At 37.1% G+C, this 27,078-nt stretch overlaps 1 protein-coding gene across 38 annotated transcripts in view; it reads right to left on the bottom strand.

Annotated features, from left to right (window-relative positions):
• The window catches only part of CAMK2D (calcium/calmodulin dependent protein kinase II delta), a 165,472-nt gene that overhangs the window by 39,710 nt on the left and 98,684 nt on the right, over positions 1-27,078 (bottom strand). For 27 of the 38 annotated variants that reach the window (XM_027456588.3, XM_027456558.3, XM_027456562.3 and 24 more), the window contains 8 exons: positions 20,562-20,627; positions 17,923-17,995; positions 12,088-12,190; positions 6,516-6,599; positions 5,405-5,499; positions 3,734-3,856; positions 2,575-2,658; positions 1,668-1,710 (listed from right to left, as the gene is read on the bottom strand). In XM_027456588.3, coding sequence (XP_027312389.1) covers positions 1,668-1,710; positions 2,575-2,658; positions 3,734-3,856; positions 5,405-5,499; positions 6,516-6,599; positions 12,088-12,190; positions 17,923-17,995; positions 20,562-20,627 — 671 coding nt within the window. Of the gene's footprint in view, positions 1-1,667; positions 1,711-2,574; positions 2,659-3,733; positions 3,857-5,404; positions 5,500-6,515; positions 6,600-12,087; positions 12,191-16,855; positions 16,929-17,922; positions 17,996-20,561; positions 20,628-27,078 lie in introns of all 38 variants that reach the window. The other 11 variants (XM_027456559.3, XM_027456581.3, XM_027456576.3 and 8 more) reach the window with 1 other exon arrangement.

The raw sequence follows: 27,078 nt of genomic DNA, 5'->3' as shown, positions 1-27,078 counted from the left end.
GATTTTTTGCAACTACAAGCAATAGCTATAAATAAAACCTAAGGCAGTGCTAATAAGCCAGAAAGCAGACTAAAGAGAAATGGCGTTGTGACAACATGAAGAAATTAAAGTGATTTAGGGCAAACAGCAATTTTGAAGAGAAAAAAGATGTTCCTTTCACGTGCTGAGGGTCTTACCTCACAAGAAATATACATTCCACATAAAAGGAAGAAAGAAAAAGGAAAATAAAACACTTTTATAACCACATTGTTATGGACAAATGACCTTCAAAAGCATGCTTTGCAATGAAATACAATGAATAAACAACTTGAAAAATAAAATGCCATCAACGGATACTATGGGGTCATTATGGTGTAAAACAGAGATGATAGGTGAAAAATTTCAAGAAAAAAAAAGCCAAAACCCTGTTTGCTTTTCATGCCAAAATCACATTTTAAAATGACTTCAGCATTTTTCCTTCATGAAAGTTGAAACCAACTCTTACATGTACAGACAGTGACAGGTATGAAAAGTGATGAAAAATGATGGACTTGTTTGATATTTAAAAATAACTAAATTTTACAAAATACGCAGCCAACCGCATTCCCACCTTGGAAATGAACTGAAAGATGTTGGCAATTCATTAAGCCTTAACCCAATGAAATTTACATAAATGTAATCTTCTGTGTTGAATGTATATATTAAATATAGAAACCTAAGTAAGAAAGAACGTGTATTTCAAGTACTATGCTAATTGAACAAATTGTTTTTGCATTCATGATTATTTATTTTGGATGATTCAGATCTTATTATTATTCAAAACATGCCCAAAGCACTATCATGTTTTTGTCTATAAATTAAGTTACGCTCCAACAGTTGCATCACCAGAGTAGGAGGATATGTAATATTACTAATTTTTAAATTTGGCATTCTTTTTAACTATGCCCTTAGGATCTTAAAAGGCAAAATGAAAAATACAGCATAGCATCATAGTTCCAGTAATACTGCTACTGAGGACAATTCTAACTCTACTAACTGCAAACATATTCTAGTTTTTGCTATTAAAATTTATTTAATACGAAGATCTAAATCTCCATGTACACTCACTACAAAATTATTTCATAAAGAGGAAACATCTCATTATAACAAGCTAGGCAACAGAAGACAGGGAAAAGATGGACCAATTTTAGTACATTTCTTATTTCTTAGCAAAGCAATAAAGAATGGATGTTTTTTATTTTTTTTTATTTATTTATTTCTTAAATGCAAGATGTAATAGTTCTAGAATGAGATTTCACATATAGAAAAGTGACTTTTTGACTGTTGTTTGAGCATACTTACTCATAGGGAATTATATGTATTATTTTCGATTTTCCTCCACCAAAATAAGACAGGAAAATTCCATCTGTCTTTCAACAGATAGCACTAAACATGTAAAAAGAAGGAACCCACATTCTACTGAAAAATTACACCACTGATGTTTGCTACAAGTGATTCTATTTAGCCGAAATAGCTTAAATTCTCTTGCTTATTTCTGCAATGGAAAAAAAAAGTGAGATAGAACATGTTATGTGTTCCTTAATAACAAAGATCTTTGTGTACTAATAAATCCTAATTACACCTTAGTTATTGCAGACATCAAAATACATGTATAAAAACTCCATGAAACTGGAGTTCAATGAACATACCTGAGAAATTTCTGGTAGCCAGCATAGTTGTCAAAATGGCCCCCTGTGTACACATATATATTCTCAAATTAGCAACACACTTGTTTAAAATATTGAATGCGAACACAACAGGAAAAAAAGTAAACAAGCATGCATTACATAAACTGCTTAATTAACCCTGAAAGAATGGATTGTCTGAGCATTAACTGTCATTCATGATGGTATGAGAGCATAAATTATAATTTAATCTTAATTACGCATCTACTAGCCATCCTGGTAATCTCACGTAGTTACAGACTGTGAGTATATAATGCCCAAAACATAAGTATTCACACACACAGCCTAATACATTGCTGAGTATAAAACAGACTTCACTCACTTGCTTAGATTCTTTTATTTTTCTTTGATAGGAAGAGAAGTTTATTATTTGCAATGTGCTAATTAGCAAAGCTCATATTTGCAAAGTTACGCTGTCTGGTCAGGAGAAAATACGTTATAACCTACAAGAACAATCTAAGCCATTTTCCTTAAAAAAATATTTTTAACGTGTATAAATGACGGTGATTGACGTGATTTTGAATCCAACAAAACTATGCAATACTAATTTTAAATTTTCTTTCTTAAAACATTTCTTTGTAATTGGTTAGAAAGACAATTAGATTTGCAAAAGGATATATCAATTCCAGCATTATATACTTTTTAATGCTTAGCAGCACAGCTCACATGAAAATATTATGTTCTATTCTCTTTCATTAAAAGTTAAGAACCTCACGCTCAAAAGCTGCTCATGTATCTAATAGTTCATGATAGGACTATTAAGGAAAAATTCCCTTGAGGTCCATTTATTTTATATATGGACCACAAGCCAAATTACAGCTTTGTCTTTCCAAAATTATCTACTCATCCTTGCAGAAGTTTTCATTCTTACCTTTAGTTTTCGTCTTGCATTGAATTTCTTCAAGCAATCTACAGTCTCTTGTCTGTGCATCATAGAGGCAACAGTAGAACGTTGCTAAGGGAAGAAAAGACTTATTTTAATGCACTCAGACAGACATCTAGCTTTTTATTTACTCTACAACATACATATTCTGACGCATGTGGTCCAAGGTTGAGTCTTCATTTTCTACCCTATGTGAATATTGCTTTTTGCAGGCTTCTACACATCTGGTAAATTTCCAAATCAAGAAAAACCTCTAGGTCTCTTTTTACCCAGTCTTTCCTATGTGTAACGTCCTGATGAAATAAATCATTTTTTCACAGTTTCCTTAATAAGGACTAAGAAGAACACTATATCTTAGAACTTGGGTTACACAGTATAAACATACTCAAAGTAATATACTAAATTATAGTTCCTGAGAATATGTTTTAAAACAAGAGGGTTGATTTTCTTTAACATTAGTGATATTAGGTGAGGTAAAGAAGCAGGAAATATTTCAGAGAAAATTCAGCAGTACCTACATTTTCTCTGTAACCCAACTTAATTTGCATCACAATCTTACAGGCAAATAATGCAGCCTAGTGGAATGAATAAAGACTTGGCAACCAGCTGTACACCTCACTGTGACTTTCAAACTATCAGCTCAGACTGCCTGTAAAGTCAAAGCATAAAATACACTGAGAATTGGAAAGTCGTCCTGAATCCAGTAACACAGTCTACCTCTGTTAACAGTAAATTGACTTACAAAAAGTCCATTAGTTTCCTGCCTTTTAATTTCATGTTCATTGTAATGGTTATAGGAAAATGATGTAAAGCGTTATGCAACTGAAAGTTACTTCCTTGTACATTGTTTTTCCTGCAGAATTTAAAATAACTTTCTCATTATGGCAGTGAACATCTGCATCACAAATTCAAGGCAAAGAAGTTTGCTTCTACAAAATTTCTTATTCCAGGCTGAGACCTCAATGTACAAAACTATTGAGTGTATAAGTATCATCACAATTGTGCACTCTACTACTTAAATAGCTGCAAAAGAACAGCATAAACAAGGACAAAAATTATCGTCTGAACACCTCTGCTGTATGCTGAAGTATACCATAAGTTGATTTGTTTATTAAATTACTTTGTTAAATGCACAGAAAGTACTTACACAGATCCATGGATGCTTTAGTGCTTCTGATGCTGTGATACGTTTCGCTGGGTTGATAGTGAGCATTTTATTGATAAGGTCTTTTGCTTCAGGAGTCACTGTATCCCATTCTGGTGAGGGAAACTTAAGAAAAAATATGTACATGTATATTATCTTGCATGATCACTACACAATTTTACCTAAATATATTTATTGATATTAGTTCTGTAATATTACTGTCTAGTTCTAATGAAAAAAAAAATGTTTTTCCATAATTATAACAGATTACATTAGCCAGATTTATAAGTAATGCTTTTGTCCTTTACTGTTTTGACTTCTTATTGATTTGGTTCAGACGCAAAGTATTTATATATTTACAATAACATGATGCGAACTAACTGCAGCACACAGATTAACAGACTCCAGTCAACCGAGAAGAATATGGCCATATTGAATCTAATGCAGTACTAATTTCATTATTAATAAAGACAAAAATATTAATAATTATTATTCAAACTCCTTGTTCACTTTCTTTCAACGTCAGTATTAATGCTAACTGTATGTAGTGTATAAATTCATAACTCTAATTAGATTTATTCTGCTCAGCAAAATATTTACACATGTACTCAAACTGTCTGCCCAAATGGAAATGGAATAAAAAATATGTACATCTTAAAATACTTTAGTGAACAGACCTTAACCTTGAGCATTTTGTTTTCCAGCACTAAAAAATGTTTATTCTTAGCCACAGGAATTTGATACAATCTAGATGCAGTATTCACAAGTATTTACTATGTTATGTGCAACACAGATGTATAGTTTAGTCTCTGCACTTACTCATTTCTTGCCCTCTCAGCTGAAACCGTTATTTTCCCACTGTCACCCTGTTTATTACTGTGTAATTCCTTGTTTGGTTGGAAGAAGACTAGACAGAGCCTAAGTTCATTTCCACTAAAAGGCATAACATATCTAGCATAACAATCACCTTTCAGTCATTACTCTCCAAGACTAGATTCAATTAAGAGCTTTTAAAAATTAGAAGGTTCAGTCTTTTCCTCTTCATCATTCACAAATGACTTAAAGATGAACACCAGTGGCCTTCTGTCTGTTTAATTTAATATAAATGGATGATGTTGCAAAATTCATGTCACCAAATCATCAGCTGATGCTTACCAACAGTCGTAACGCTTATTGTTGGAATACACATATAGTTAATGAAACTATTATTTTTGAGCAGCTCATATTTATGAGCTTTATTTAGAAGTGGGCAATACAAGAATATTTAGGAAGCTTAAGACTTCTTAGAAACAATTTAAAATAACTAATTAGTTGAAGTGATAAACCATAAGGAAAACAACAGGCCTTTAAGAGTTCAGAAATATTTATCAGAAGCACAGAGGTCTTAACAGGCTTGTCAGGATAACATAAACTTTTATGGTTTATACAAGGACCAGACAACGAAAGCTTGAAGCCCTAGGTAAAGTGAAACTATTTTAGTATAGATATTTCCATCCTTATAATGTTCTTTTTACTAAAGTGACATTTACTATACTGAGTGGCTCATAACAACAGTCAGTACAAAAAAATAAAAATAAAATTTACAGAATAAATCTAGTTTCACTTTTCACTCTAGAAAGCTCCTACTTAAAGGAGCGATAATAAATAATTTAGAAGACAGAATGTGGCACATACATCATAGGCACCAGCTTTGATCTGCTGGTAGAGTCTGTGCTGGTCTTCATCCCAGAAAGGAGGATATCCCACCAGGAGGATATACAGAATGACACCTGTAGAAATCATAGTAGTATTAAGTGATTTCAAAAAAAAAAACACAACCAACCAACCAACAACAACAAAAAAATCATTTTGCAGCTGGCAACCATGTAAGACAAACAGCTCAACAGGAGCATCCCCGCTCCTGAAAAACACTGCTGCAGATAAGAGTAAATGCGGGGTTCGCAGAATAACCTCCAATAGAGTGTGGGTAAGAACAAATCTGACACAAAATCAGATCTGACACACTGAAAATATCTATTTAACTGGAGAAATAGATTTGCACTTTTCAGTGATGATTGATGTTCTATAAAAATGCCTCTTTTTAACCTCTGGTGTTATCAAGTATTGTACTGCTGTTTTAACTAATTCTGTTTTATTCTGTTTTAACTAATCTCATGCAAAGAAAATTTCAGCAACTCAGTTTATCTCCATAAATATATGTTTGATAGGAAATTAAAAAGTCTACCTGCAAGTTCTACAGAGATGATTCACTATGACTAAAGAAAAATGCTTTCATAAATACAACCCAATAAGTGTGGGTAGAAGTAAAAGAAGGAAAGGTACCATTTGTTCTTAGGTAGGTAGCTATCCCTTTGCTGGTACCATAAATTACAATGTTTCAAGAACTGGATGATAAAGTAATTGGTCTGTACTCCATTTAACAAAAACTTTAGCTTTAGAGTTTAAAAATTGCTGTTAGAGTATCTTGGTCACATTGGTTTTTAGACCATATATATGAATTGTTACGCTTTGTAACTAGTTAGGCATTGTGTGCATGCTAGTATTATAAAAATCTGTTCTGCAGACATTGTAAAGAATGCAGTGATAACATATCTTCACAAACAATATCCCAAATTAAACGAAGCTGGTAGAATAACAAAATACCTGATGTTTTCATCTAACAATTAGTATCAAATTTTAACTAATACCTATTTTCTGATGTTGAATACAAGGTATTCTAGATATTTTTTCTCCCTCAAAGTACTTTACAGTGCACTAAATGTCATCTTTCAGAATAATGCCTTACCACATGCCCACATATCCACAGGCTTTCCATAGGGATCTTTTCGTAAGACCTCTGGAGAAAGGTATCCTGGAGTGCCAGCAAAGCCTGTCATAAGGCGAGGGAAATACTCTCAAAAAACTGTATGTGCAACACAAAAAGCAAGCAATTTTCATGTCAGCCCACAACACACAGGACTTTCCCAAATCATCCAGCACCAACCATTTAATTTTAAACTTTCCTTTCTACGGTGAATCACCTAGAAGGAACAATAATAGGAACGGTTATGCAGACCTGGCCCATTCCCTTTCTAACACCAGATCTGGTGCAGTGACCTGTCTACACTAGCACTCCAGACTCAACAGTGGTGTCAGAGGTCTTGTGACAGTGCAACACTGGAAGGCTTCCAGAGGGGCTTCAAGATAGCTGACATTTCCTTTGTGACTTGTCCGTTACTGTGAGCTGTAGCAAGACATCCAGTAGTAAAGTGCAAATACATCTGCTTGGGGTCAAGGTCAAAAAAGTTAGTGGAGCAGGGGGAGTGTGGGAAACACTGAGTGATCCCGTTGGAGATACTAACTGCAAAACAGAAAATGCATGCCTTACAGGCCCAAATCTGTGAACACTAAGGTTTGCTTTAGTTTGTTTGTTTTTAATCACTAGTCTAATCTAGTCTATTTTAAACTAGCCCCAAACTATAAAAATTATGCCTTCGGGAGAGCACAACTTGCTATTGCTCAGCATGAAGACAACCAGCTTGGGTTTCAGCCTTCTTTTGGTGGTTGGGGGAACAGTTGGACTAGGTGATCTTGGAGGACTTTTCCAACCATAATGATTCTATGATTATGATTTTTCAGCCATAATGATTTGCTGTTCCTATTTCGCACAGCTTCTCTTAATAAGATGTTTCCATTGCAACACTCATTTCCTTGAAGTCATGCCGCTTGTGGAAACCTCCTTACAGAGGTTCAGGAAAGCATCTCTGAAGTCATCTAGCCTTTAAAATTTATACGTTCTTCCTTCCTTTTTCATTGACAGCAGTGCTGTCTTCTCTTAACAGAAATAAAAAATGTAAGTGTAAATGTAGACTTGGTAAAAACTTAAAAGACCAGTAACATTCTGTACCATTTCTCTTAGTATATCTGCTCTTTCATTGCCTGAAATAAACGGCTGAAAATTCTTGAAAGGTATTTTGTGGCTTTAATGAGGGACCACATCTTATTTTTGAAATACCACGTTGTATTCCTAAAAACTTGTGCTGAATGGAAGATAAGCCATGGAACTTATGAAAGACAGTGATAACATGTAAATTGGACAGCTACAGAAAAAGGAAGCCTTTGCCCTGCAGCTGGCAATCATTTTCGGGTGGGAGGAGGAAATGGAGGAACACATTCTGTGTATTCTACTGAGAATTTATCTAAAATATTTTTATAAAAATATTTTTGTGTTTCTCAGTCTCCTGATATGAGAGCCATGAATTGTTAGAGTCCTATCATACAGGAAACATAGTTTAAGCTCCTTTGAGAAGCTAATAAATATATGCTCCAAGTAGCTTTCAAAAGAGTAGTTTCATATTTTTTCTTGGGCGTAGTGCTCTACATTAATATTTTTGTATTAATTTAAGTTGTAAAATTGTATTGACTTTCAACCTTACCATAGCTCCATAAACATGATTATACCTCACTTGAAACTAAACTTCATAGTGAAAATAAATATGCTACTTAGCTAACTTTGTCTCTCAACAAGGACACAGAATGGGTCTACACATATCAGAAAAAAACATGTCAGAAATAAATATGAGTGCATTTTTTAGAAATCTATTGCTAATAGGAGTAATTTAGCTAAAAACGAATGAACAAACAAACAAAAAAAAAAGAATGGAAAGCTGGAAACTTTTTGTGACTGTACAGTAACCTACAAAACACCGTGTCACCATGTATTCCTATTGTCACACAATGTAAATTAGTATTTCAGAGGCCTAGGGTGCCTTGTGTTGTTTGGTGGTGCATGCACATATGAAATTGCATGTTACTCAGCCTTAAATAGCTTACGGTCTCAAAACCCTCTTACACGAAGATTACACATATACTTAACTTCATAAATGGTGAGCATGTCTCAAGTCAAAGCTGCACTGAAGGTTAACTATAATCCCATGACATAAACTAAAATTAATATGGGGAGATGTATCCTAAACAACAGCAGAAGAGATTACTGCTCGAAGAGCTGTCCTATGCTTTCATCACCTTGCGAGAGTTATGGCCTCTTAGTGCCATTCATGCAACTATCAAAAAAAAAAATCAGAGGAGCTGCTCAAATGAATGAAATGGTGTGTATTTCAGTCCTATCTACAAGGCTGGACTTAGTTTACTACAAGGTATAACTAGGACTAAATCTGACTACCAATGAGTAAACTGCAGCCATCCCACTGAGTGAGTTTGAGTGAGTCCCAGCGAGTCTGTCCCAGCAAGTGAGTGGAGCCTGTCAGACACCTTCCCATCACACTCAACACCTGGTAGGAGTGTGGGGAGTTTCAGCTAAACAGAGTAACAGTTCCTGCGAACAGGCAAGAAGCAGGTTTGCTTCATAACATGCAAACTGGGAAAATATCCCTGTAGTATCCAAACGCACAGTCCTATGGCTTGTTTCCTGCTGGTGCACATCCTTGGTTGAGGCAGAAAAGTAACCATCACACCAGAAGAATACAAGAAGAAAAAAGAGAGAGAAAAAAAAAAAGAAAAAAAAGAAAAAAAAGAAAAAAAAAGAAAAAAAAAAGAAAAAAGGAGAGAAAGGAGAGAGAGAGAAATACTGATGCAGGGCTATAATTAGAATCAGAGCATGCCATGAGTCACTAAGTGCTGCAGAATCCACTGGAAAGCAGAAAAATATTCTGGAAGGAAGCAAGAGAAAGTTCAAAACACTGAACACATCGTGTTTTTTCCTTGCTAAAGCAGTCATGAGAAGATGAAGGCAGGCACACAGACCATTATGGAAAACTTTTGTAGAGGAAGTTCCAAAACAGGTACAGAACCAACTCGTTTTATCAAATATTACAAATTTTAAGAGCCACATCACACTACTTCCTTCCATCATCTTGCTGCCAGCCTCTCTGTTCCTTACATATATGTGTTTTGAAGACAATTTGCTCACTCTCCTTTCTACCAAGTTCAGCATGGCAGTCTTCAGGATGCTACGAGTCTGCACTCCACAAGCAACGACGGACCAAAAAAATAAAGCGCAACATTTTACAGGGAGTTGCAGTCTCATGTGCGTTGTCTGCATCCATACAGACATACCATCTGGAGAAAATAGCCCTGAAGTCAAGTTCTATCTGCTGCTATCTGCTGCTTGAGCAGCTTCCTGCTTTCCTGATGTTTCTGTGATTTTAACACATCGCTTGCATTTTGTTTTAGTTCTATTCAACTCCTTTTGCACTACTCTGTTTTGTTAATGTGCAAGAGCAATCTCCACCGTCTTTTCTGGATTATTGAAATCCATTTATATAAAGGCTGGGATTTAAAACAACAGGCTAGCTTATAAAGCTACCAACATATGCCCAATGGTACTGCCTGTGCACCCACACACAGATATATCCTAGATTTCAAACTCAATCTCTTAACACACCGCATGCACAAAATCCTTTGTGCTTTTATTCTAAGCTTTGCGAGCAAGCTCCCAAATGCTTTGTTCAATTTTAAGCTGCACTTCCTATCTGCTGTAAGTGAGAATATGTAGCTGCTACAAATGCATATATTTTTTCATTCCTTGGATTTACAATAACTTCTGACTTGTGCTCCATATCTGTTCAAAGGGGGTGGTATTTGAGACAGAAGCATTATATTTATGTGTCTTATTATTTAAAATGATCAGTATTATTTTTTTCCTACACTTTTCCTTTGGGCATCTGTTAACTGTAACAATCTGTAATAAAAGTTTTTTTTTAATCATTAACAAAAAAAGAATATTTTAGTGGGACTAGAGAGAAATGCACCATCCCCCATCCTTTTTTCATACCCTGAAGTGAAGCATTGTACAGGACACTACTCCAGGTATCGATCCCAGAGATCTGGTTTACATGTGAGTTGCTATCTCCTGGAGGGCAAAAACCCTCCCTTTCCAATGTTTCGTGAGCTGATCTGAAGCATGGAACTTGTACTCTTGGTGGCTGCATGCACACACAGTTTGTTTCCACATTCTGATACACCTTTGTGACCTTCACTATCAAGTAAGCGTGCTTTTGATTCATCCCAGATGAAGATAAAGTTTTCAAAGTCACCAAAATGGCTGAGAAACTCCAGTCTCAGCTTCAAAATATCTTTTTAAGCTACAGGCAGAAAACCTTTTCCAGACTGCTGCACCAGGTTCCAAACACATTTAACCACCCTCTCGCATCCTGGATTCATGGTCTCCATGATCTGCCATATGAGATGCTTCTATATTAGTTATTGAACATTCTTATAAGAAAGGTTATTTTTAACGTTGTGTGTCAAAGAACAGTTTCATGAACAGCTTTACTAGGAGGTCTGAAGGGGCAGTCACCTCTAGGACCACGATATAAACAGCTGGGGCAGATAAACTGGACTGTCACAGCAAGATTTGGATGTGGATGATGGCTGACAGTTTCAGGTACTCACAAACCCCATGTGTGTTTCTTTTTTTCATTCAAGTCCTATTTCAAAATGCTTCATAATAATTTTTTCAATTATTTCCAACTGACAGACAGCTGTTCAGACAACATATTTTGCTCACTGGGCAGCTGTATTAGCTTGCAGTGTTACTCATCAGTCAACAGAAGAATAGACCATTCCAGAGGGAGGCAAACTAGCCATCTCCTTTCCCAGCCTCGACACTTGAAGTTCCTTCACTTATAAATATATATATATATATATATATGAATATATAGAGAGTGAGATATAAAGATATGAAACAGAAAGTTAAGAAGAAGGGACTGTTGTATACCTATGTCTTAGTCAACTTACAAGCAGACAATGGCTGGGGCAAGCCCATAGTCAGGAAACCTAAGTTTCAGGATCAATGAATATCAAAAGCACTTAGATTACATGCAAAAGGGCCTTTTATAAAGAAAGATATATTCACTAGAAGCATGAATAATAATAAAAAAAAATTCTTCTGCATCCTATCCCTTACAACGTACTGCTGTGCTTGCAAAATCTCTAGTATGAACATAGCCGTGCCAACGGAAGATACTTCTGCCAATTTATTTTGTGTCATTTAGGAAAGTGAATTAGCTTTGCCAATGAAGAAGAGGTTACGAAGCAGTGCTTCTTCTTGTCTAAGTGAGCTCTTAGATTTGGACATGTAGCTATGGGCCACTTTTGTAGTTTGATTTTGTTTTTTAACATATGAGGTCTGCTGCCAAGCTCTGATTTGCTGAGAATTACAGGTAATGTACTTCCTGGAGAAAAAGATCTGAAGTTTAGCCATCTGATTGAACTATGAACAAAATACCCCTCTCTTAAAGCTACAAATCAAGTAGTCACACAGCTACAGACTTTACACTAGAGCGAGAACTGGGAGGTTTGGAAGGTTGAATGGCAACACTGCATAAATGGTAAGAAATAAAAAAATATTTACTTACCAAACCAAGCCTGTTGTTCTCCTTGGACTTCTATAGCCAACCCAAAGTCTGCCAGTTTTACTGCTGCTCCCTTGGATTTGCTAGCTAAAAGTAAGTTCTCAGGCTTTATTCAGAAAGAGAAAAAAATAAAGATGAAAAGATGAGTAAACGTATTTTAAACAGTTTTTCCCTTTTGGCTTTAGTTAAGGTAGTCTGGAAAAGAACAAATACTTAAAGCAGTGGAAAATGAAAAAAACACCATGCATTTTCTCCATAGAATTACAAAAATTGTGCTTTCCATTCCTAATGGGAAGAACCACCAGGCCTGTAAACAGCCTTCATGACCCCGTATGTCAGCAAGACAAATGGGCACATCTATCAAAGAACTACATAGGCCAGAATGGCCATATGACATTGTGCTACCTTTTTCTTTAATAGGACAATTCGGAGAGTCCTAACAGCACACTACTGGAAAACCACTGCTGAAATCCCCCAAAGACACATATTCTTTTGATTAGTAGTCTGACCTACGCAGTTAGCAGGATCAGGCATCTACAGCTGTGGACCATAAATATGCTTTGCATGACAGCATAGCAATAGCAGACGTATTTTCATATTTGTATTTAGCGGGCAGGTGTATTTGCAGTGCAAATCTTTCTGCAAAAACATCACGCCCACATTTGTGCTTGCAGAGAACCTACCACAAATAACAATACAAGACTGCATGAGTTCCCACTTTGCTTTTTTAGAGTACATGGTAACATCTGAAATCAAATGCTACAGTATACCTACAGAATCAAAAGTAAAGGATTTGAACATTAACAATGATGTTCATTCTAGTGTTCACAATGTATCCTTTTAACCTCATTTAGCGTATACATCAAATTTGAATCGTCCAAAGACAACTTGATTCTATGAAGCCTTATTTTTTAAACCTACAAAATACTGTAGAATGCAACAGATGATTTCAGAAAATTGACCTCTATAATATTTACTTGACATTTTTTTTCCCCTATATTCAATATGTTTAAAAAAGGTTTTGTTATACATTTATCAAGACCTTTCATTCAAGGGTATTGCGACTTTTCCAGAAGCACTTTTTGTAGTGCTCTATCACAAGGGAATTCACTATATCCACTCTGGCATTGGGGAACCAATCTTGCAAATTCTTAAATATATATTTCATTTTAAGCCCAGCAGCAATCATATATACTTCCAAGGGACTATTTATGTGATTACAGTCAATCCCATGCAGGTGTTGATCTTGGGAACAAGTAAGATTATAAGCTTCTTTGAGGAAAGGCTATCTTTAATACATCTGTGTCAAATATTCTTGAGTGTAATCAAGACCTCAACCACTGTGACACGTCTATTAATTAACAACAAACTGGCCTTGACAAAAATATTTAGTTTACAGGTGCTTTTTTTCCCTTCCACTGAACTGTAAAGGAACATTTTTCATTTACAAACACCATCTCTCACTCAGCCCACAGTTGCTATATCACAGAAAAAGATCACATTAAAACCCTCTCATCAACGATTACATGATTAATCTCCCATTTCCAAAATTTTCAAAACCAAGACTAAGGTTTCTGGGAATCAAATATGATCTTTATATTCATTTCAATTATCAGTAACCACTTCAGGGACATTACCTAACCAGAGACTGACCAAGTAGCTCAGGACTTTTCTCTAGATTTATCAATACTGATTTAAGCAATTTCACATTGCTTGCTGGTTCATCACACTAACTTCAACATGTAGCCACATATGTTCTTACATGTTTTCTACTGGGGTGAGAGAAGTTTATAGTAATTATTTCCTGGAATGCACCATTTATGTAAACCTCTTACAACAATGGATGATCTTATTTGTTGTGACCTTCAGCAATCCATCCAACAGCAGCGAAATGCCTCACCCTCTTGGTTGAAACAGAACTACTGCCCTACCAAGCACTTAGCAACATGATTACACCCAAAATAGTAGTTTTGTGTTTTCTGTTGCTGGTTTTTTTTTTTTTTTTTTTTTTTTTTTGTAATTCCACTACACATCTTTAATCTGCCAAAGTGCTCTAGAGAAACACCACCATCAGAGATGAATATGTTTCAACAGAAGATGAAGCAGATTTACTGTTTTTTTCCTAAGCCAAAGACAACAGCCTTTTGGACAGTGTTGTGTGGACCGTGCCCTTAAACAACACGCAGCTGTCACTTCTGGACGACAAAAGGCATACCAGATAATTATCATGCATGAACTTAGAATGACTGCAATTACTTGGAAAACATTAATAGCCCAGCCCGGGACGTTGAGGACTCTACTTTGGATTCAATAGTGTCACTTCGTACTATCAGGAGACCTGCTGCAGTCAAGCATGTAGAATGGCAGCGTTAACTATTGAAATTACTTGCAAATAAATTAACGTGATTTACGCTTTGTTTTTCCAAACATATTTGTTCTTAGAGATCTAGTAATATGCCTCTGCATATTCTTCTCTGCAATAAAATTAGGGGTTTTGTTTTTGTTTTTAAATTTAACTTCCATGGGGAATGCAAGAGGGTCGCAAGCATAGCATTTAAAAAAGCAGCCATGCTGCTGGTTGCCAAGAGCTGAAATTCCTACACAGAAGTGCACTTCCACCATCTGTTAAAGACAGGCTGCCACTAACAGGTCAGTTTTTTCTGGATCTAGGATCTGCCACCATTCTGACTTGCACAAGGATTTCGAGAAGAGCAACAACACACAGTTTTGCAGGTCATAAGAGGTTGCAAAAGCTCCCATTTGCTACTAAATTACACTTAAAGGTCGGTTAAATAAAAGCAGATTGTTCAACTGTTCAAATCTCCTCCTCTCATTGCCCGCCCACATCCCCAAACATGCCATCAAATTGTGGTCTGCATTACTCGAAAAAAAAATCCAGAGTTTTGCAGTTAAAAGATCCATGCCAGGCCATAACCATCTTTTGCATATTGTAGTTCTGCTCTTGGGCCTTTGCATCTTCTTTTCTGTACAGAGTTCTGCTGCAATTTTACCACAGTCTTTCATTTCACTCTTCTTTTATTTTTCTTTTGCCAGAAAGTAGTAAGTGAAGAAGGATGGTTTTGTGTTTCCTGAAGTTTTCACTTTCAGAAATGCAACTGGGTACTACAGTTTGGCAGAAACAGTTTTTCTCACACTGTTTCCAATTCATCCCGGATTTGCCAGAATAAGGAATCCACACATGGTTTGGAGCAGGCAGCAGCTGCATTTAATACATTTCCGAAGAAAAAGTTATTTTTTGTGAATGTATAAAACATACTAGAAAGCACTCCTTATTGTGTAGCCCGAAAGTCAGTTTACAAGGCTACAATCAAGTTATTTTTTTTTTTTCCTTTTCATGCTAAAAGCATAATGCTGCATGTGCAATGAGGACAGGAAACCCTCAGAGCAGCTGGACAAATCTGACATCCTTTCATTTAGACTTGGTACGTGTTATCCAGCTCCCTGCCATGAAAGAGTTACAGACTGGTCAGAGATTCGTCATTCTCTTTTTGTACAACCGTGACCTGGGGAAATCCAGAATTGCAAAACGGGTTGAAGATTTTGTATGTCTCTCTAGAATACATCACGCTCTTTAAGCTGTCCAAGTGTAACCCTTTATGATCATACATGACACATACTTTTATTATTTCAAACAATGCTTGTGACAGTTATTTTTTGGGGAGTGAAGGAGGGCAAGAAAGAAGACAGCAATCTGATTCCAAAAATTAATACTAACCACCAGAAAACTCCTGTCCTGGAAGGAAATTCCTGCTCCCTATAACTCATTCTGGAAGAAAAGTAAAGAGACAGAAGCCGTGACAGAAAGAATTAGCGTGTGTTTCACTGCCTTAGCTCTCAAGCCATTTTTCTTCTGCCTTTCTAAAGGATCTGGTATTTCAGATAGCGCATTTCCATTTGCTTTCAGAAGAAAGTCTTCTTTTACTTGAGATCTTGAAGCCCAAGTGCCCAAAGTCCTCTCCCTTATCCATGAGGCGAGTTTACTAATAGCTTTGAGAGACAAACTTGCCTCTCTGAGCTTCCCAGTAAAAGAAAAAGATGTTTAACTGTTTCTTTGCATGCCAGCATGCTTCTAACACAGGAGGCAAGAGTACACAGCTAAGAAAGAGGCGATGCTGTTCTCGGCACAGGAGCCTTCTGTCTGAGGACAGATGCTCTTCTCAGCACAGGAGCTTTCTACTTGACTTCTCGGGACCATCACTGTGAGAATGCTGTAGCATTTCCATCTTTCTGAACATGTTTGACAGCCCAGTCATCCGGAGGAGAGAGAGGGCTTGTGCCAGCAGTCTTGCAGCAGCAGGCCTTTCCGCAGCGATGTGCGAACACCAGCACGTGTCCCAGAAGCACTCCAATCATGCTGATGAGAGAGTTAAAGTTCTCCCTTCCATACCCTGCCCCAAAATCTCTGGATGACAGACAGGAACACCGTGTATTCAGCGAATACACCAAAGGCATGGAAAGTGGCTGCTGTTTCCCCTGGTCCTGACTACAGGTGAGGGCAGACTCAGAGGGCTGAGCCCCACAGCCCAGACCCGGACAGCGAGGTATCGGTAAGCCTCTAGCGGGGTTTCTCCTCGGAGGTGAAGCGAACCAATAACCGAAAGACAACAAAACCAAAAAGAAAGGGCAAGAAGAGCACCGTGGCTGCTCGTGAGGGTTTGCTGCTCTCCGCTGAGGCACGGCGGAGCGCCGCCGGGACGGGGACGGGCGGAGCCCCCGGCTGGGGAGGGCTCGGCGGGGCAGCAGCACTCACCTTGAGGTCGCGATGGACTACGCCCATCTGATGGCAGTGGAGCACAGCCTCCAGGATCTGCTGAATGCAATGACTGCATGCAAACACCAGGGGCGCGTGTTAGTTCCAAGCGTGCACTCGCCGCCCGCACGCCCGCAGCCGGGCGCCGGCACGGAGGCGGCGGGGCCAGGGCCGGGGCCGGGGCCGGGGCCGGGGCCGGGGCCGGGGCCGGGGCCGGGGCCGGGCGGGGGGCGCCGCTTTCCCCCCGCCGCGCCGCTGCCCCCCGCCCTGCCCCGCCGCCCCTCAGAGCACGACGGCCTCAGGCACCCTGCCGGCCCCGGGGACCTGCCTCGGTTGGCTTGCTCTGACCTCGTTTTTATTTATATTATTATTATTTATTTTGAATAAAAAGGACCATTTTTAAGGAAAGTCTTCGGCAAAGCTTACAAATTCGGCCAATCGAAATCTGTCGAGGTCGCATTACAGATTTGGTATCTTTTACTTGTTCCGCCTCCGCTTTCTGCCAGCTCTCTCGGAGGCATCAGGAACTGTAGCGGCCACTGAGGTAAAAAACCATTGGAAGCGAGGTGTTTTGGGTAAATTATTAACTTCTCACGGTCCAATTTAGTCAGCAATTAGCATCACTTGCCTGAGGGTTCGTCATACTCTAATGCAGCAGCGTGCGACCGGCTGTTGTGCTACTGCAACCCAGGGCTCAGAACAGAAGTGGTGTGTAAATCTGCAAGCTGACATACATCACAGCCAAAGTTCACCTCCATGTGCGTGCACAGCGATACACGGACACCCTTAATAAAATACCAGACGTGTTCGACAGCATGGGATAAATCCAGAGCCGTGGAAAAGAGACAGCGTTTTGGCAACCATTCCCCCTTTTGCCATGATGTATATTAGGCCTGTAGACTTGCAAACTGGAAAGAGGCATCATGCATTAATTATTTGTTCATCTAGCTGTTTGGAGGGTGAGCAGGATAGGCAAGGGAACAGCGCACACAACCCGCCCTCTGCCCCTACCCAGCAGAAAAACAACCACAAAACTCTTATCCAATTGATGGGCACCAGATACTGACCTTCAGGTCTCTGTGAACTATGCCATTTAGATGACAATGATTAACACTTTCTAGAATCTGCTGTATACAATGACTGCAAAGATACAAGGGCAGAATGGAAGGGAGAACATTTTAAAGGCACATAATCACATCAAATACAAAATAAAACAAAACTTAAAAAAATTATAAAGAACAAAAACAATTGTACATCTCCTGACAAGTCCTGATTGTACGTTGGACTGGAACAAAACAGTGTTAAAAACTGAGTTATTTCCAGCTCTAACACAGCCAAAAATTAAAATAAAAAATCACAAACCAAAAAAAAAAAAAAAAGACATTTAAACATGGACATAAGACACCTATTAAACAGAATCATTAGACTGCATTTTCATTCAGCAGTATGGAAGCTTTTTCTAGCTTCCAAAAACTGCGATAGAAAAAATAAACTGGAGACAATAAATTATTTGGTGATATCTCATATTTTTTTGAACATTTTTACAATGAAGTTAACATTACAAGTGCTGAAACAAGAAAATGTTCAAAAGTGAAATGATATACAGAAAACAGATGAAAAAATCAAAAGTTAAGGAGAAGCAAAACATTTACCATTGTGAATCTAATGGTTTCTTAAAAATTATTAGCAGAATAAAGCCAAGTCATTCAAAAAGGTGGCATGCAATTTCAGTTAAAGTACTGTTGAGCAATAGTTTAATAAAGAGTCACACATGGAATGGAAATCCACATCAAAAATGGAGACAAATGCTTTCTTTTGGCTCTTTAAATAATTGAATTAGCACCTATTTTTCCATGCCCAGGTTTGCAAGTTTTGACCAGTGTACCATGCCAAAAGGCACAAATAGAATATTCATCTTTTATAGCACTGGAACTTTTTCAGATGTTTTTCAGCACCACAAGAGCTTATAAATGCGTTTGGTTTTCTTTTTAAAGATATCCTTGTGGCAGAAGTCAGTGATACATAGCGAAGTAATATATAGTAGTCATGGGCCAAGGATTTGATTCTGCTCATCCAAAATGTTTTGGCCATGGAATTGAGAAGGAATGGTGATAAATCAGTAACTGGAGCCCAAACCTGAAAACCGTTTCTTATGCCAGTAGTTCACAACTCACCAAACTAGCTGCTCATGTGAGTAAAGACTACTTGCATGAGTAAGGGCTTGCAGGAGCAGACCAGTATTAAAATCCTAGGATATGCATCTTTAAAGTCCATTAACTATTTCTAAAGGGATACATACAATCACACATATACAGACATGTATGCACTATATATATAGAGATATATGTATACACACACATCTGTATATATATAAATATATAAAAATAGAGATGCATAATAACTAGAAATTTCACTTATTTGGTCAAGTTCTATTGAATATATACATGCATATATATATCATATATTCATAGTATATATATGCACAGCAACTTCCAATATGCAATAACACTAAAACGGAAAAAAAAAATGCACTGTTTGCTTTTAAATCACAATAATCTTAAAACACAATGACACCATATGGCCTTTGGCATCAATACTAGGCAAAAATCCCTGCGTTTTTTTTTTTTTTTTTTTTAAACATAACTCGTCTCCTTCCACCTCACCTAAACTACTGATCTTGTTTGCTCTTCTACAGCATGTTTTGCCATGTGTTATTCTACAGTTAAATGCTTACAGAAATGACTTTCCTACTATTCCACCAGAAATTAGTTAGAGTAATAAATAGTGGAAGCTTCCTAATATTTAGATTAACTTCTTCTTTGTTCATTATTATTTTACCAGCGTTGTTAGGGACACTTAATGCTTTCCAGTCATCTGCCAATTAATTCCAAATATAAAGAAATAACTGAAAATTATACATGCTAAATGTGTATCAATAATGGTGTGTGACTATGGATGTACAAAAACATGACAAATTCTTTAAATTTACTCTGAGATAAAGTTTCTCTGAAGAATGTACTGGTAGGAAAGCAACTGACCACAATGTTTAAGACTTATTATTGTATGAAGGCAAACAGATTCTGAGATGGAAAAATGCCCCTGATATTTTATGCCAGCATGCAAATTATGATAATCTTCAATTTATTCTTCAAGTTTTTCAACAAGCACTTGCAGCAAATTACTAGAGATTTCAAATTTGAGCTCAGACTATGAGCTGCACAGTATAATTGCTTATTGATGAAACACAACAAAAAATGTTTAATTATGAAGAGGAAATTAGTACTTCTGGACCCAGAACAAAAATGGTATTTAATGTAAAATTTCTTTCAGGACCAATATGTATTTCAAATTTTGATCAGTAAATACAAGAGTCCCTAGATAAGATTGCTGCAATTATATGTCCAGTTTGCAGAGAGGAAAACTGGATAGAGTTTTTAATCAACATCAGTAGTTTCCACAGATTTATCAAATTTAGATCCAATTTCAGCTTCTTCAGATCTGCAGACATCAAGACGTCATAGAGTTTATCTCCACACAGTTTTGAGCTCAAAACCCCAAACTGTGCCTCTTTCAAAGACTAAGAGAACTCAAGGAGAAATCCAAGACTCTTATAGACTGCTAATCTAACTGATGCCAAACACCAAGAGATATTTAAGTACCTATACTGGAACTATTAAAGGCAACATCAGAAAAATAAATGACTTACCTGGCATCTGCTTCACTGTAATATTCTCTTGCAACTATATCTTCAAACAATTCACCTCCAGTGACTCTGTTAGAAAAAGCGAGATGGGAAAGAAGATTTCAGAAGTGAAAATGCACAACTTAAAGGCAGCTTGACAGGGAGAAGTCAGAAAAGAATAACTGAAATATTTGTACAGAAATGAAAGAGGTCTTTACCAGCACGGTGAAGGAACTAAAGCAGTAGGTTTGTCAATTCAAATTATTATATGAATAAAAAGTAGGCAGTGGAAGAGCAATCGTAACTGGAAAATAACAGCAAAGTGCAGCAGCTTATTTGGCAGGTTGACATACATCAGTTAAGGATGTCAAGAGTACGTAGTACAACTACACAAATAAACAGGAACTGACCAGCAAGGAAAATTGTGGCTGAAGTTCAGAACAGTTCAGGACAATTTGAGAATTGCAACATAAATTAGACATAAAAGGAGAATGCACTAAGGCTAAAAAAAGTAAAAGGCTCTTTAAAGGGTAAGTCAGAACACAACAGAGGTATACCCATGTGCCAGATTGGTTTGCTTTCTATGCTTTTACTAGAAGGAGTATTGCTGAGTTGGAGGAACCTTATCAGTAGAAGAGATGTACCTTAATCAGCTAAATGGCAGATTTTTTTCCCCTAAAATGTTTTCAGTTATCGAAGAATGCAGGAATACTTTAGTGAAATTGCCACTTAGAGTAAATTAAGAGGCATTAACAGCACAAAGGAAGAAGTGCAGAAGCCAGGGGATAAAGTAACAGAAGCAACAGAGTGTGCTTGCATACTTAGGATCTCACAGGATAACCAATAGTTTGATAGTAGGAAGTAGCTAAAAAGAAAAAAAAAAAACACAACTGTGTTGTTATAATCAAAAGATGACAGTCCATAATGAATCACCAGCAGGATACTGCCACAGTCTTGGACTGCATTTGACAGCAATGTCATTACATACAGCTGTAAAACCTCTCCTTGTATATTGTACACAATTCTGGTCACTTGTGTTCAAAGTGGGGATTGAAACAGCCATAACGAGGAGAAAACTGCTACCTGGCTATCCATTCACTTACTCATCTTACCTTCTTGCAGAAGCAAAGTCAGTTTAGCTTAGCAAAACAGTATTTAAGGGGGCTAAAAATAAATACTAAAGACAAAAATCACAAATCATGTTCTCCATAGAGGAGAGTTTAGGGGGTAATATTGATACAATTATAAATGAACATCCAGCATCTGTGTATAAATATATGCTTAAAATCAGGAGAGGGTTTGTAACAATTATAAAACTGGTGTAAGGAAGACGATTTTAGTAAAGTAACAGAGATAGATGCTCAATTTTAAGATGAAGATCGATGAGCTTCTAAATAAAATCATGTCTAAAAGAACACAAAACAAAACAACAAAAAATTTTGTCTGCCTGTGTCAACAAGAGAATGAACTCAAAGAAACAAGAGGATCTTCCTAGTAGTATATTCTAACATTTCTCTTTTATGGAACTCACTGGTATATTTTCATAGTTAAATTAAAATCTTCATATATTTAAAGCATTGTGCTCAACTGTTGAAAACTGATACAAAGCTTGAAAATGCACACAATGTGGAGTACCCCTGGGCACAGCCTAAACAGAGCACTTCCAAACATAACGCATGAGTCAGCCTGATTCCTGCTTTCCAAAACCTTGATCCTACTGATATGCCAACATCAGTAACTCCTAGATTGGGGAATCAATGGTCATATTTCATTACTGTTTATGAAGGTAGTGAGCTTTCATATTACACAGTATAATCCCAATGAAGTCCCAAAGTTAAAAGCTCGAGTAGGTTATGAGATGCTTAAATATTAAGATGCTTAAAAATCTATACTATAGTGAATATCTGTACTGAATACAATTAAGTTTAATACAATTAGGAAATTAAAAATGAGGATACTTAGAATCTTCAAAACCAAAGCATTCATTTCTAATTCACTCTACTACCAACAATTCCTCATAGATCTCAGTTATTCAGTCACTTAGATGATGACAGAAATGATCTGCTCAACCAGTAACACAACCCCTTTCTGCTTTGAGAAAACCAGTTAATTTGTGTGTGTGTGTTTAATTTGTGTGTGTTTCCATTTACATGTACATTTGTGCTATATCATCCTTTTTCTGAGTTCATATCTTACTGACTTTAGAAAATAACTACTTTCAGGTAACTATTTTGTGCAAAAGTCTGCAATAAAATCTGTAGGAGGTAAAATAGCAGGTTGCCTAATTCATACTTTCTCTCTCTTTGCCTTCTACCTTCCAGAAACTCACTTAGATTGCTATAACACAAAATGCTTAATTGACACGTATTTTGACATTCTTTGATACCTCTTTTTTGCATGCATGTTTTCTACTACAGTTCTGGTAAAGGGGATTAATTCTTATTTTGTGATGTATGAAAAAACAAAGCATCCTTTGATCTTATTCTTCCCTAAAACACTCATTTTTGATCCAAGCCAAGAAAAACCTTTTGTCATCAAAGTGCATTTCAGTGGGAGAGAACACCAAACTGATGCATGTTCTTCTCAAGGAAAGAAAAAAATAAAAAAATGCACTCTTAGTTGCTGACACTAAACATTTGCTTAGCATTGCTAACCACTGTTAAAAGATGAAAAAATAAGAACAGAGCAGATGAATTTCACTGACAAGCAAACAAGTATTCAGTAATTCCAATGCTGTCACTCTGAAGGATACATTAGGAATAATTCTTAGAAGACAAATAATGTAAAGAAGGCTGTAACAAAGGCAGGTAGTGCAGGGGACTAAGAGAAGTCATAACACTTGTGTATCTTCTGAGCCTCTGCCTGAAAAATTCGTCACAGCAGTGTTAGCAACCTTTGCTCGCTGAACGTGAGCAAGCAACTTGCCCATGCAGCAAAAAAAAAGGTCAACTGTGTCCCAGTATAGGACAGCCAGCAGGCTGGGCAAAATGATTCTTCCCTACCACTGGGCACTCATGAGACCACAAAAGTCTGCCCTTCTGCCCTTTCCAATACTGACGTTCAGAATTGAGTCTAATGGAGAGCAACCGAGGCGGTTAGAGTTGTAGCACACGATGTTCAGGGAGAGGCTGAGAGAACTGGGTTTATTCACCACTAAAATGGGAAGGCTCGGGAGAGATCTCGCTGCTGTCTACAACTCCCTAATGAGCGGGCACACAGAGACAGCATGAAAGGCAACAGACAAACTGGAACAACAGAAATGCTAAAGAGGTACAGCCATCCCCAAAGGTGTTCCAGCCTCAACAAATCCCTGAGCAACCTGATTCAGTTGGACCTGGTTCAAGAAGGGGGTTAGACCAGATAGCCTCAAGGGATCCTTACCAACCGATGTTATTTACTAATTTTATAAATAAGGAACAGAGCCAATACCAATAACTTTATTTTTATTCTCCATGCTTTAATACCAAAGTGGTTTCAAAGCCTTCTACTCATTATTAGCCATCTTTTCACTAGGCTGATTTTTTCCCTCTATCCACAGTTCTGGAACATGATGACTAGGGAATGATCTGAGATAGCTAGCATGAATACAAATACACAAATATGAGATCCTTAGTTATGAGGTTTTCCTTGCTTAGTGAAGGGCATCAACCAAATCAAGGAATCATGTACTCTTCGGTGAATGCATGGCTCAGAGGCACTGCTCTGTGACCAGCAGGGGCATTGAATTGCCTTATGGGGAGAGGTGTGCTGAAATCAGAACTTTTGGGGGTGTTGCTGATCAGCAGAAATACTTAGGCTGATCTCTGAAATTAAAGTAAATCCTATTATATATATTATAGCCTTTTGTAATTTATCGGTTGACTACTGCTTCAGTTAAACATTTTCTTTTCTAAGCTAAAATAACGAAAAACTGATATATTGAAAAAAAAAAAATCACACATAGATTCTAGTCTATGTCCTTAACTCAGAAGCCAACTCCCAGTACAGTCAGATCTTCTAATGTATCCAGGCCGTACACAACAGAAATGAAGAATGTAAACCAGAAGGTTAAAACAATCAAACCAAACCAACCAAATAAAAACCAACCGGTTTTGGTCCTGCGCTAACTAGCAAGCTACAGGAACAGCTGCCAAGCTGCTTTCTCCCCACAAGATTAAAAGAGGAATGATATGGATCCCAGTGCCCTTCCGATACAGATATATTGCTGACTTCAGTGAGCTCCTAGCTCATGATGGGACATTTCAGGGTACGGGCTCTAGTGACTTTCAGGGTACAAATTAAAAGCCACGGGCTCTCACTAATTATTCTTGTTCTTGTGTAATTTTCTTGAAAAGCATGCTAAAAAAGCAGCAAATAAAGCACATGGGGTTGTTCAAACAAAAGAATTACAAACCCCATGTAGAAATAACAAGCCTCTCCAGGAATATCTTTCAGAAAAGCCACAGAGAGGCAAGCAGAAGGATTCCACGTACAAGGGATGTTATTTCTCATTAATTTACCAACAGGTATATTAAAACACAGACTTTTTGACATCACTTTCTGCAATCAATTAAAAAAACACTACTGTGCTTAGAATATTAAATGCCACTTTTTTTGTTGGAAACATTCATAACAATATATACAAAAATATTTACCTCATGTACTATATTCAATTTGTAATGAAATTTTTTGAATACGAGAAAATGAAAACCCAAATTAGCAAAGCGAGCTAAAAAAAAAGCCTCTGCTGATGATCACATTAACCTTCTTTCCTCTTGGCTTACATTTCATATTTCTTAAACAGCATAATGAAGGTGGGAGGAAACAGTCCTACATAAATGACAGTGTTAATATATTATTTTACATTTATTTCTGACCTTTCTCCTCCTGAAAAGGACTCAAAGGTTCAGACACTTACTGTAGGCAGATTGTTCTGCAACTAGGCTTTTTTGGGTATTTTTTTTTCCTTATACACACTACAGTCCCTCCACTTGGAATTCAGCAGCGACGCCAGGATTCTAAATGTGCCAATTGTTGCATGTCAACAAGTGCATTAAAATGGGAGACACTGAGCAAAGAGAATCTCACGGACTTGCACAAGAGTCTTCAAGGGCTACAGCTGTTTCCATTCAGATACAGCAATTAATACTGACAGAATTGATTGAATTTGAACTCACATAACATCATTAATACCGAAAACAACCTCACATGTGCTTAGCAACTGAAACAGGTTGATGAAGAGATGAAAATCTTAACTACAGTTGCTTTAATCAGTAAGGGGAGAGGAATTAGAAACTTATGGAGTTCATTGCCAGTCTTACTGTGCACACCTCATTATTCAGAAATCACCGTGTCTTGTGGGAGAAACATAACAGGCACGAGTCCTTTGCTTGTGTGAAGTATTGCTGAAGGCTTGTTTATTTTTTTTTTTTTTTTGAAGGAAGATCATGTCAGTAGATCAGTAAGATGACTCTCTTCCTTGGCAGTGACACCAAGGAGACACTGATAATCACTGCTTTGCCTAGTAAAGTACAAAATAACCCCCATGCTCCAGAACTAACTGGCCATTTACATATTTCAATTGTATGTCCATGGCCAGTGAGTCAGCAACTGAAGCATAATTACATATATATGGCATGTCAGCTTCAGTGTAGATAATTCTCCCATATTCAGTGCTTCTTACAGGAACACCTCTGTAAAATAAACACTCCTAGCAGGAAGCACTTCATTCAGTGTTAAATGTCTAAACTCCAAGTGGAATTTAAGACTTCCACCTTCCCATTTTGGCATTAGAACTCTTCACCTAAACGCAAGCCCGTAGCAGGGAACATTAATCACTTTTCTCTCTCCATATGAAAGCATAACTATCACTGAGGTATAGAAGCAAAGCAACAGGCTTCTCCTTCAGATTGCAGACATCTCTATGACATTTAGTAAAAAGAGATTATTAGAAATTCAAAATAGAATGTGACAATGATCATCTTTTTCTATTCAAGAAAAAGAACTCTTCCTCTGTACTTTATGTGGGATGCAGTTTAAGGGAAATTTCTGAAGAAACAGTAGCACTGAATCCCACACAGTCTGAAAGAAATCATTAAGATAAAAAACACGATGGTATGCGTGGGTGGAGTGACAGTGTTACACCACAGTCGAGCTTTAGTTGGAAAAAAATGAAAGCACATTACTTGGTCTTCATATTAAAGAAGTCTATATGGCACCTTTTTTTGTGGCAGCTCTTTTATGTACTTCTTTTAAACAAGCCACTAAACCACATCTATAACTGCATTAAAGGTGAAGTTTCACTAATCCATAGTATTAGTGAGTATTAAAGCCATAATTTCTTATTTAAAGCAGTACTTTCTTAGCTTGAATGCAAGATAAACTGTGAAAAGCCATCCTTACTAATTAGGATACTTATCTACCAAAGATTGGTATCTGTCAGTACAGTTACCACCTTTACCATTTAGACATTTTCTTTTTTGCAAAATAATTATTTCTGACCAAAAAAAGGTAAAAATCTGTACATATATATTGAAGCCCTCCTTATTTCCTTATTGGAAGA

This window comes from Anas platyrhynchos, chromosome 4 (assembly GCF_047663525.1).
Source record: "Anas platyrhynchos isolate ZD024472 breed Pekin duck chromosome 4, IASCAAS_PekinDuck_T2T, whole genome shotgun sequence".
NCBI lineage: Eukaryota > Metazoa > Chordata > Aves > Anseriformes > Anatidae > Anas > Anas platyrhynchos.
This window is presented reverse-complemented; position numbering and strand designations above follow the sequence as displayed.